Genomic DNA, 12,314 nt, shown 5'->3' with positions numbered 1-12,314 from the left:
TCTTCCATATACTGTACATGTGTATTTGGACGAACGTACATGTGTCCTTAGTGGGGAGAAGATGCCCCCGGCAAAGGCTTATGTTCTATAACAACATGTAATTGGACATGTTGAAGTCCAAATGCCCAATCCTTCCCACAACATCTACTGTTGGGGGAGAATCAATACACCCCCGTACACATAAAGATTGTTAAGTTAACCAGAGCAGCCAAAATTGTTGGGTTCAGCCAACTTTACTCATTTCACACTAGAACTATTGATGCTGTATGGAATTCATACGGTCATGATTAGGCTCATGTTAAAAACGATGACATGTCAGGGTGGTAGTTATAGGGGAAGCAGGGGAAGTGGCTGCTTTGGGTCAAATCTCAGAAGGGGCCCACAAAGGAGGAGGACTAAAAGATTATATTGTCAGAGTTTCCTCCACAGTATTTGCAATGACATTATATACAGTGACATGACATATGTATATATGTGTAGGAAGAGGAAGAAGTAGCTCCTAGGCATGATCTGAGAGAGCGATCTTGACTAGCCACAAGAGTGGGGGTAGCACGGGAGTCAGTGGTTGCGAAGAAGTTGCTGGGGAGCCCAGTCATTTCTAGTTATGCCACTGTGACAGGTGCTATATTTTTGGGATTGTAAGATTTACATGTAAATCACAATAAAACTAAACTGGAAAAGTGGTAATGATACAGTTGAAACCAGAAGTTTACATACACTATATAAAAAGACACATATGCATGTTTTTCTCAATATCTGACATGAAATCAGAATAAACCTTTCCTGTTTTTGATCAAATAGGATTACCATAATTATTGTTATTTGCCAAATGCCAGAATAATGAGAGATAGAATGTTTTAAGGCATTTTCATTACTTTCTGCAATGTCAAAAGTTTACATACACTAAGATTACTATTAGTGATGATCGAGCATGCTCGGCCGAACACCTGTTCGGCTTCAGCATCTCGATGCTCGGCAAATGGCGGCATTCGGCCGAATACCGCATGTGCTTGAGCGCAATGCTCGAGTCTCCGCCCCTAACGTTTCTTGGTTCCTACGTTTCTTGGTTGCTGCCCTCAATGTAATGCCGTAGCCATGTTGGCTGATGGCATTACAGTGATTAGCTGGCCGGAACGCGCCATCGGGTGCTATATAGCACCCGATGACGCATGTTCGGCTCTTTCTTATTCAGGGAGAGCTCTGCTGAGGAAGGGACAGACAGTGTAGGGAGTGATTTAAGAATATTATTACCGCCAAAACTTTTCAGAGACCCAAAAGTCCTTTTAATGACTATTGTGTGTGGCAGCAGCAATCTACATTTTTAGCGCAACCTGCGCTAAATAGCTAAAACTTTACAGATCCAAAAGTCCTTCTAAGGACTATTGTGTCTGGCAGCAATATCTATTTTTAGTGCATCCTGCGCTAAATAGTGTACAATAGTTAGGCCACTGCAGATAGCGACATTAGCTGCGCCACATCTCTAGTGAAAAGTGTGAGCATCCAAAAAATATCTGACATACAGTGTACTTTTTCCATAGACGGTGTCCGTTGCGGACAGTGACATTAGCTGTACCACATCTGCAGTGTAACGTGTGCGCTTCTAAAATTTATGTGTGACATACAGTGTACTTTTTCCGTTCACGGTGTCTGCTGCGGACAGTGACATTACCAGCGCTACATCTGCAGTGTAAAGTGTGCGCTTCTAAAATTAATCTGTGACTTACAGTGTGCTTTTTCTGTAGACGGTGTCTGCTGCGGACAGTGACATTAGCTGCGCTAGATCTCCAGTGTAAAGTGTCCGCATCCCAAAAATATCTGACATACAGTGTAGTTTTTCCGTGGACGGTGTCCGCTGCAGACAGTGACATTAGCTGCGCCACATCTCCTGTGTAAAGTGTGAGCATCACAAAAATATCTGACATACAGTGTAGTTTTTCCGTGGACGGTGTCCGCTGCAGACAGTGACATTAGCTGCGCCACATCTCCTGTGTAAAGTGTGTGCATCCCAAAAATATCTGTGACATACAGTGTACTTTTTCAATAGACAGTGTCCGCTGCTAACAGTGACATTAGCTGTGCCACATCTGCAGTGTAACATGTGCATTTAAAAATTTATCTGTGACATACAGTGTACTTTTTCAATAGACGGTGTCTGCTTCTGACAGTGACATTACCAGCGCCACATCTGCAGTGTAACGTGTGCGCTTCTAAAATTTATGTGTGACATACAGTGCACTTTTTTCGTTCACGGTGTCTGCTGCGGACAATGACATTACCAGCGCCACATCTGCAGTGTAACTAGTGCGCTTCAAAATTTTATCTGTGACATACAGTGTACTTTTTCAATAGACGGTGTTTGCTGCGGACAGTGACATTACCAGCGCCACATCTGCAGTGTAATGTGTGTGCTTCAAAAATGTATCTGTGACATACAGTGTACTTTTTCCGTAGACGGTGTCTGTTGCGGACAGTGACATTACCAGCGACACATCTGCAGTGTAACTTGTACGGTTAAAAATGTATCTGTGACATACAGTGTACTTTTTCAATAGACGGTGTCCGCTTCTGACAGTGACATTACCAGCGCCACATCTGCAGTGTAACGTGTGCGCTTCTAAAATTTATCTGTGACATACAGTGCACTTTTTCCGTAGATGGTGTCTGTTGCGGACAGTGACATTACCAGCACTACATCTGTAGTGTAACGTTTGCGGTTAAAAATATATCTGTAGCATACAGTTTACTTTGTCAATTGACGGTGTCCGCTTCTGACAGTGACATTAGCTGTGCCACATCTGCAGTGTAACGTGTGCGCAAATTTTTTTTATCTGTGACATACAGTGTACTTTTTTGTGTAGACGCTGCGTACAGTAGTACCTCTCCTGTATAACGTTTCCTCATCCCATATACCTGTGACATTCCCTGTAATTTTTCAATAGCCGCTGGTGACAGCATTGACATTATCTGCGGATATCTCCTGTATGACATTTCCACATCCCAAATACCTTTTTAAATTTGTTTGCGCATACACTTCCAAATCCTATGCTACTGTACGTGTGACAGACTTTCAATCATATATAACATTTAATATAAAGAAGGGGAGCAGTAATGGGCGGAGCAGTGGTCATGATGCTGATGGTACACGCAGAGGCCGTTGCCCTGGGAGCGGTAACACTGTGTCTGCTGCTAGAGCACAAGAAAAACAAGCATCCACTATACCTAGCTTTATGTCCCAGTTTGCAGGGAGGCACAAGACACCACTCTTGAAGTCAGACCAGTACGACCAGGTGGTCGGTTGGATTGCAGCAGGTAATGCTTCCAGTCGGTTAAACACCACCCTGTCTTCCACCAAGTCCAGTCTCAGTAGCCAAGAGTCTGCTCAACCCAATCCTCACCGTGATCCTCCTTCCTCCCACCATGGAGAGTCTGGGCAAACAAGTGATCCCACACTCGGATATTCCGAGGAGCTCTTTTCAGCGTCATTCCTTTATTTGGTCCTCTCGCCAAGCATGTTTGAAGAGGGACAAATCTTGTGCCTTGATTCCTAAACTCTTGAGCATCCACAATCACAAGAAGATGACGGTGGGGAACAGCAATTTCTGGATGATGATGAGACACAGTTGTCAATAACTCAAAGGCAATTACTGTCTCAAGACGTTGAGGAAGAGGATGAGGCACAGTTGTCAATCACTGAGGTAGTGGTTAGGTCAACAAGTCAGGAGGATGAGAAGAGTGAGGAAGTGGAAGAGGAGGCGGTGGGCGATGAAGTCACTGACCCAACCTGGGAAGGTTGAAAGCCGAGCGAGGACAGCAGTACAGAGGGGGAGGGATCTTCTGCACCGCAACAGGCTGGAAGAGGCAGTGGGGTGGCAAAAGGTGGGCCACACCAAACAGGCCCGCAACTGTTTCCCAGAGCACCCCCTTGTGGAAATCTCCCTTGCCAAGGGGTAGGTGCTCTGCAGTCTGTCACTTTTTTGAGGAAAGTGCAGATGACAAAAGTATTGTAATTTGAAACCCGTGCCATACGAAAATAAGCCGGGGCATGAACACTAGCAACCTCACCACCACCAGCATGATCCACCACATGGTATCCAAGCACCCTAATAAGTGGGGCGAATGCCTGGGTCCACAATCTGTGTCTGCGGGTCACACCACTGCCTCCAATTCCACTATGTTACATGCTGGCCAATCCCCTGTCGAAGGCGCAGGCCCAGATGGCTCCTGCCCTGCACCTGGACCTTCGTAAGCACCATCAGCAACCACATCCACTTCCGTGTCCCAGCGCAGTGTACAAATTTCCTTACCCCAGGCATTTGAACCCAAGCGCAAATACCCAGCCACCCACCCACAGACCGTAGCACTAAATGCGCAGTTTTCCAAATTACTGGCCCTGGGAATGTTACCATTTAGGCTTGTGGACACTGAGGCCTTCCATAGCCTCATGTCGGCAGACGTCCTGCGTTACACAGTCCCCAGCTGCCACTATTTTTCAAGGTATGCCCTGCCCGCCTTACACCAACATGTTTCCCGTAACATCACACGTGCCCTGACCAACACAGTTACTGGGAAGGTCCACTTAACCATGGACACATGGACAAGTGCATTCGGCCAGGGGCGCTACATTTTTCTGATGGCACATTGGGTGAATGTTGTGGAGGCCAGTAGCGAGTCGTACCCTGGGATGGCACAGGTGCTACCGACGCCAAGGATTGCCAAGGATAGCACTGCAGTGGGGAAGTGGCAACAGTCCGTGCTGAAGCTAATATGCTTAGGGGACAAACAGCACACCGCCGCAGAGCTGTGGCAGGGGATAAGAGACCAGACTGAGCTGTGACTCTCGCCACTCAACCTAGAACCAGGCATGGTTGTGTCCGATAATGGCCGTAACTTGGCAAGCTCAGACATATCCCATTCCTAGCCCATGTCTTCAGCTTAGTGGTTCAGTGGTTTCTCAAAACCTACCCCAATTTGCCTGAGCTACTGATGAACGTGCACCGCATGTGTGCACATTTCCGCAAGTCATCGACAGATTCAGCCGGTCTGTCAATGCTGCAGCAGCGCTTGAAATTGCCAGCTCACCGGCTGTTGTGCGACGTGAGCACCCACTGGAACTCCACGTTCCACATGTTGGCCAGGCTTTGTGAGCAGCAGAAGGCAGTAGTGGAATACAAGCTGGAACATGGTTGTCACCTTTCCAGTCAGATTCCGCTATTCACAAGCGAGGAGTGGGAATGGATGTCTGACCTCTGTAAGGTTTTAAGAAACTTTGAGGACTTCAACACAGATGGTGAGCGGCGATAACGCTATTATCAACGTAACCATCCCACTTCTGTGTCTACTCAAACGCTTGCTGCTCACAATTAAGGCTGACGCTTTGCATGTGAAAGAGGTGTAAATTGGGGAAGAAAGTACACAGGGTGATAGCCAGACCACCCTCAGTTCGTCTTCTCAGAGCGAATTGGACGATGAAGAGGAGGAGGAGCAGGAGATGGTTGCCTCCGCTACTAGTACCCATGGAAGTTTATTTCCATCTGTTCAGCGTAGGTGGGCAGAAGAGGAGGAAGAGGATGAGGAGATTGATAGTGATCCTCCTGATGATGACAGCGAAGTCTTGCCTGTTGGTACTCTGGCACACATGGCTGACTTCCTGTTATGCTGCCTTTCCCACGACCTGCGCGTTTTATGCATTTTAGACAACAAGGATTACTGGTTGTTCACCCTTCTTGACCCTCGCTACAAAGATAACTTCTCATCTCTCATTCCTCTGGTGGAGAGGATGAGCAAAACGGTGCAATACCAAAAGATCCTTGTTGAAAAATTGCTCCAAAAATTTCCATCTGACAACGCCGGCGGCAGACTGCGTAGTTCCTTGGCCAACCAAGGGGGGGAGACAAGGGGAACACACAGCAGTTCCAACAGAGGCAGGGCAACACTCTCCAAAGCCTGGGACAGTTTCATGACACCCCGCCAGCACCCTCACCCTGATGCACGGCCTAGTGTCACAAGGAGGGAAAAATTTTGGAAGATAGTGAAGGAGTACATAGCAGACCATGTCACCGGCCGCAATGATCCTTCAGTGCCTTACAACTACTGGGTGTCTAAGCTGGACACGTGGCACGAACTGGCGCTCTATGCCTTGGAGGGGCTGGCCTGCCCTGCCGCCAGCGTTTTGTCTGAGCGGGTATTTAGTGCTGCTGGTGGCATTATAACAGATAAGCGTATCCGCCTGTCAACTGAAAATGCTGACACGTTGACTCTTATAAAAATGAACAAGGCCTGAATTGACCATGACTTCTCGACTCCACCAGAGGAAAGCTGATGAACATAAAGGCACTTTAAATGTGTTGTTTATAATGTACTGAATACACTGTATTCCCATGCACTTCTTCCACCACAAACAAAGGTATATGGTTGAATCTTACTTTTCTCATCCTCCTTCTCCTCTTCCATCATATCAACATGCTTATTCATCGCATATAATGCCCTTGCATATATGCCCTTCGCATATAATGTCTTATAGGGTCAGCTCAGCTGCAGGCCCTCGTATATAATTTTTTACAGGGTCAGCTCACTAGCAGGCCCTTACCTACAATGTTTTACAGGGTCAGCTCACCAGCAGGCTCTCGCATATAATTTTTTAGAGGGTCAGCTCACCAGCAGGCCTTCGCATATAATGTTTTACAGGGTCAGCTCACCAGCAGGCCCTCACCTACAATGTTTTACAGGGTCAGCTCACCTGAAGCCCCTTGCATATAATTTTTTACAGGGTCAGCTCACCTGCAGGCCCACGCATATAATGTTTTAAAGGGTCAGCTCACCTGCAGGCCCTCGCATATAATTTTTTAGAGGGTCAGCTCACCAGCAAGCCCTCACCTACAAGTCCAGTCTCACTATCCAAGAGTCTGGTCAACACAATCCTCACCGCCGGGGGTCGCGTAACTATTTATCATGGAGGAGTCTTGTTCATTATCAGAATTAACCAGACAAATCGCTCCACCAACTAAGAACGTCCATGCATCACCACCCACAGAATCGACAAAGAGCTATCAATCTGTCAATCCTTTCCGTGTCCGGGCCGCTTGAGGTTTCCCGTGTTGAGTCAAAATAAGCCGCAGGCTCCATTCCTGGTGGGGCCCTTCCATCAATTCCTTTAGGTTTCAGCTTTGCAACCATACTCCATCCGGAACCCAAAGACTTTTGTTTCCTGGAAGCTGCTCAGCGGGTTATGGGAATAACGCCGCCAGATCGCTGGTCGTCATCGTTTAGGGTCGGAACTGCGACGGTATCTGATCGTCTTCAAACCTCTGACTTTCATTTTTGATTAATAAAAACATTCTTGGTAAATGCTTTCGCTTTGGTTCGTCTTGCGCCGGTCCTGGAATTTCATCTCTAGCGGCGCAATACGGATGCCCCCGGCCGTCCCTTTTAATCATGGCCCCAGTTCTGAAAACCAACAAAATAGAACCGGAGTCCTATTCCATTATTCCTAGCTGAAGTATTCAGCTGACCCGGCCTGCTTTGAACACTGTAAATTTTTTCAATGGTCAGCTGGCGTGAGAAGGGGAGGAGGAGTACAGAGAATATGGGGACATTGCAGCAACGGTGCTCCTAGCACCATGGTCAGCCCTCTCCAAATAGGTAATTTACATAAATATAAAGATTAATATATCTCGGCAACTATTAACCTTATAGAAAAAGTAAATATATTGTTTTACTTAGCATGATCAACCCTACCAGGTAAAATGCCCGGTTTAATAATGTTGATCATGCTGACAGATGCTCTTTAAAGAGGTTATTGGAAAAATAAGATATAGCCAATCTTCTAAAATAACAAAACAATTAGTACACACCTGTTTAATCATCTGCTGATCTGGGGCACATGCTGATAACATAAAAAGATATCTATAGGCTTATTCAGAATACATATCTGTACATGGTCATGTTTTTAAATTAAGTCCTTTAATCCTTGCAGGGCTGGCAACCATCCTTACATACCTGGACAGTCTGCAGTTCATTAGGGGAAGGGGGACAGTGGTGTTTAGAGACTTATTTTGTTTAACAGTCTGTAAACATAGAGAACTGTTTACAATACAAAAAAATAAGATTTATCCATGTTTGTTCCAAGATTGTGATACTCATAATAATTGGAATTTATCAAGCACCTATTAACATTCTGCATCAGAGATTGGCACCCATTAATATGTAGACAATCTGTGTTTTAGAACCCTAATATGTTGCTTACCGCATTAGACTAAGGGCCAGATTTATCATTACTTTGACACCTCACTCCACTTTCACATATGGCTAAAGTCAGTTTTAGCCAAGTCAGATTTATGATCGGCCCTTTAAGCCTGTAATAAATGTGGTTTGACGGTAGCAGTTTATCTGTCAGTAAGCAGCTTTACAAAAGTCGCACGTCCTTACGAAAAAGTCGCATGTTCTATTAAAAAGTCTAATAAGATAAGCATGGTCCTCACTGGAGTGAAATTGCGCATTTTTTAGCGATTTTTTAAATAGTCCCAATAGTAAATCTGTCTAGAGATTCATTTACATAAGAAAACACGCCCACTTTCAGAAAACTGGCGAGCATAGTGCAGAGCAGAAAAAAGTCGCAAATTTGTGCGCAGTTTTAGCGTTTGCGCTTTTTTTGTGACTTTTTCACTCCATTATTCTGACTTGAGCTAATGATAAATCTGGCCCTAAATGTTTCTCCTATATGGAGAACATTCATAATATGTCCAGATACAGAACTCCCATACTAAGGCCTTATTCACACGTCAGTTTTTGGCTATCAGTAATTATTAACCAAAAGTAGGCATGGGGCAAAAACACAGAACAGGAGCATATGTTGGGGAGACTAGAGTCCCCATCTAGACCACCACCAGTGAACTCCAAAACTGCTACCAGACTCCTAAAACCACTCTAGGTAGTATGAAACCAAGGCTACCTCTAGGTATTCACCAGAGTCCACTGCAAAGCAGGATAGACTAGGCTGCTAGGGACCAAGGATACGTCTGCGGAGCTGATAACAGATTACTGGTGTGAACATACTGGTAGCAGACAGTAGCAGGAAGTAAAAAGAGTAGTCATCTGGCTCAAGGATTGAACATGGAGTCAGACATAGAGACTTGATTGGTTAGGTGTCCAGTCACACTGACAGGTCCAGCAACTGGGGCTTGTCTGATCGACATTGCAACCCTCCCAGTACAGCTTTGCATAGTGATGTGAAGTGAGCTTGGACAGCAAATCTTTCCATTATACCTTCTGTCTATATAGGCCCCATTTCTGGTTTTGGCTCACAGTCACTTGTGGAAATTACTGTTCAAACACTAACCAAAACACTGACGTATGAGTAATGCCCCAGACTTTCCTTCACTTGCAGCAAACATTTAGTTTCAGCTCTGTATCTATATACTGTGGCCTATACAGAGTGGCTTGCTTGATCCCCCCCAGCATCCAGCACCCTGAGCACATGATGCCCCACCAGACCTAAAAACTGGCAGCCACCATACCCTATATAAGAAAAATGAGCTACAAAGCCATATTGCACTGTTTGCCATTAAAATGACTTCTGCAAATGTGCCAATGTCTTGTTGAATACTTAAAACTGCCTAAGAGAGTTTCCAAACCCGATAGCCCTTCCTTCTCATTTCCTATATATTATGTATAATATTTTTATTGACTATTAGTTGTTTCAGGTCCAATGTGGTTGTATTGGCAGTCAGGTTCGAAACAGGCTGAAAAAGTTTTGTCCAAATCAAAAGTGCCCTGATTACCGTGAAAAGTCCCATATGACACTCGGAGGTCTCCTATGACTGGATCCAACCCATTTGCTCTTTAACACCAAGACAGCATTAGAAAGGTCAAAATGGCAGTGACAATTATGACTATTGGTAAACGCATTGTAGCTGGTGGTAACAGCCTGTTGAAAAGCACAATGTAGTGTCAGATTGTATTTTTAATAATAAAGGGTACAAAAATGACCCTTTATTAGTGTCAGATGCCTTCTTCTCTGTCTTCTGACCTATAAAATGGTGGCTCCCGCTTTGAGCAATTCACGCGGGACAAATCACAAAAGTAGTATAAAGCTAATGTCTACATTTCTTACCTTGTTTAAACCCTTGTTTAGGAAATGAATTGAATGCAGCAAAAAAAGTCTAAACTGCTTGTGTGGCTAAGAGTAATAATGTGTAACAATATAACATAAAAGATCACAATGACAGATAGACATTGTCATTGTCATTCTAATCTCCATACCTTTCATCTACATAAAATATACAAGCCTTGTTTTAATGGTTTCCATTTGTCAGACGGCTTTCTATTTTTACAGCTGTACAGTATGAAGGGAAGCAGTGTATGGCTGACATTACTTTATGATTGATGTGAACTGACAATTGTGAAGAAGTAATATAACAAAGTATGGCACAATGCAAGTTTTATTCCTCCCAGCTGAGACATGATTTTCTCCAACTGTTACTAAAGATATAATTCTGGCAGCTATATGAGCTGTTCTGCTTCGGCTTTGAGTCTTACAACAGTTGGCAAGGAGGCAAGAAATATGACTTTAGATTTCTACAACCTTAAGCTGATGTCTGTACATGAATAGGGATAGAAAAAAATATGTTGGGTCTTTCTTATAGTAAAGCCAATGTAATTAATTTACTCAAAACTCAATGCAGTATATCTAAGCATATTTACCTAAAATTTCTGAAGACCATTACCACAAACGGACTTGACCTGTACCTGATGCAACTGTAGAACCTTCCCAACTGACATGGATGCAGGTACCAGAACGTTTGCTAACAGGGTTAGGTTTTACCTAAGAGAAGCAGCAGCCAGTGAATATCCTCAGGATATGAGTCATAGCACACAATTGGTGCTTGAGGGGTGATATATTGCACCTTCTGCCAAGCTAAATAAAACTGAGCTTTGGCTTGGCTTAACGTGTATGTTGATCAGTACGTAGTCAATGAGCGATCACTGGACATCTCTAGCACTCAGAGGAGCAACTTGTTTAATCCATTTGTCTAATGAAAGCTGACACCTAAGTATGTTTGACTAGCCCATACACATTAGATTATCAATAAATGCGCTTGATTTGATATTGGTTCAACGGACACAAATGTAATATGTATGATGCATTAATTTAATTTTGTAAAAATATGTGGGAACCAATCTATCATTTTAAGAAACATCTCAATTTTGAGTGACCAGAGAACTGAATTCCATATGTATTCGATCACAGACTTTCGTCTGCTGTATTGTATTTCCAAAGCATCAGTGCTACCTGCTGCACAAACATGTCTGTTGTAATGAAGAAGGAGCGCAGGAACAGATAAAGACCAGATGTCAGCACATGTCATTTTACAAGTTTTACGTGAATTCAATTCAAGCGGATGGTAACTGAATTAATGCTTTTATCAAACTCTATTTCAGACCTACATTGGGAATATTTTGCTGCTAGTTAACCCTTACAAAGATCTCCCAATCTACTCCTCACTGGTAAGCACTCATTTTTATTTTATATTTTGTGTTCTACTTTTATGAAGCTTCTTGCTTTTTGTGCATGGCCTTGTCATATATGTATGTTCATTTGCATGCCAGTTGCCTTTTCCGTTCCCTTAAAAATTTTTAACAGTTGACTATCAAATGAGAAGAGTGATGGTGCAATGTACAGTGCTCAAAGGGAACCTCTGACGAGGACAGGCTGAACTATTGTTTCTTATTTGGTGAAACTTGGTAACACTTTCATGTCCTGTTGATTTATTTTAATCAGAATAAGATTCAGTTTCAAAGGAGTCATAGTACAAGGAATATATCCTGAATGGCCAGTGGGCAGGACAGTGGGGAGGTGCTCTTAGAAGATCTCCCAGTTTCATGATCCATACTTAGGAGAGCAGTTTAGTGGGCATAAATCAATCCTCTACTTTAACTTTAATAGAGCATTTTATAATTATTTGTAATTATGTAAACATGATAGATTTTTCCATCAATGTCTGAAAATATGTAAAACAATAATAACTAAAAAAGAATAACTAAAAAACAAATTTTTTTTTGGGTTGTTCCCATTTTAGGTTACTCAGTTATACCATAATATCTCTGGACGCTTGTGCTCCTCGCTTCCTCCTCACATTTTTGCTTGTTCAGAGAGAGCTTACCACATGGTTTTCCAAGAGAGAAGACCTCAGTGCTTTATCTTAAGGTACTGTCTGCTTGGTATTAGCATATTTAATTTGTTTGTGCTGTGAAGAGCACTATGCATGGCATCCTGCATGTATTATCTCATGACCTTGTAAAGCAGTGATTTTGGAATG

The 12,314-nt window shown here is 43.6% G+C and overlaps 1 protein-coding gene across 1 annotated transcript in view; it reads left to right on the top strand.

Moving 5' to 3' along the window:
- The window catches only part of MYO16 (myosin XVI), a 441,642-nt gene that overhangs the window by 60,952 nt on the left and 368,376 nt on the right, over nucleotides 1-12,314 (top strand). Inside the window, exons 11-12 of the mRNA XM_040422330.1 lie at nucleotides 11,437-11,502; nucleotides 12,075-12,202. Of these exons, the coding sequence (XP_040278264.1) occupies nucleotides 11,437-11,502; nucleotides 12,075-12,202 (194 nt within the window). The remainder of the gene's footprint in view (nucleotides 1-11,436; nucleotides 11,503-12,074; nucleotides 12,203-12,314) is intronic.

Source organism: Bufo bufo, chromosome 3 (assembly GCF_905171765.1).
Source record: "Bufo bufo chromosome 3, aBufBuf1.1, whole genome shotgun sequence".
Lineage (NCBI taxonomy): Eukaryota > Metazoa > Chordata > Amphibia > Anura > Bufonidae > Bufo > Bufo bufo.
The sequence above is the reverse complement of the archived record's forward strand: the minus strand, read 5'-3'. Positions and strand labels throughout refer to the sequence as shown.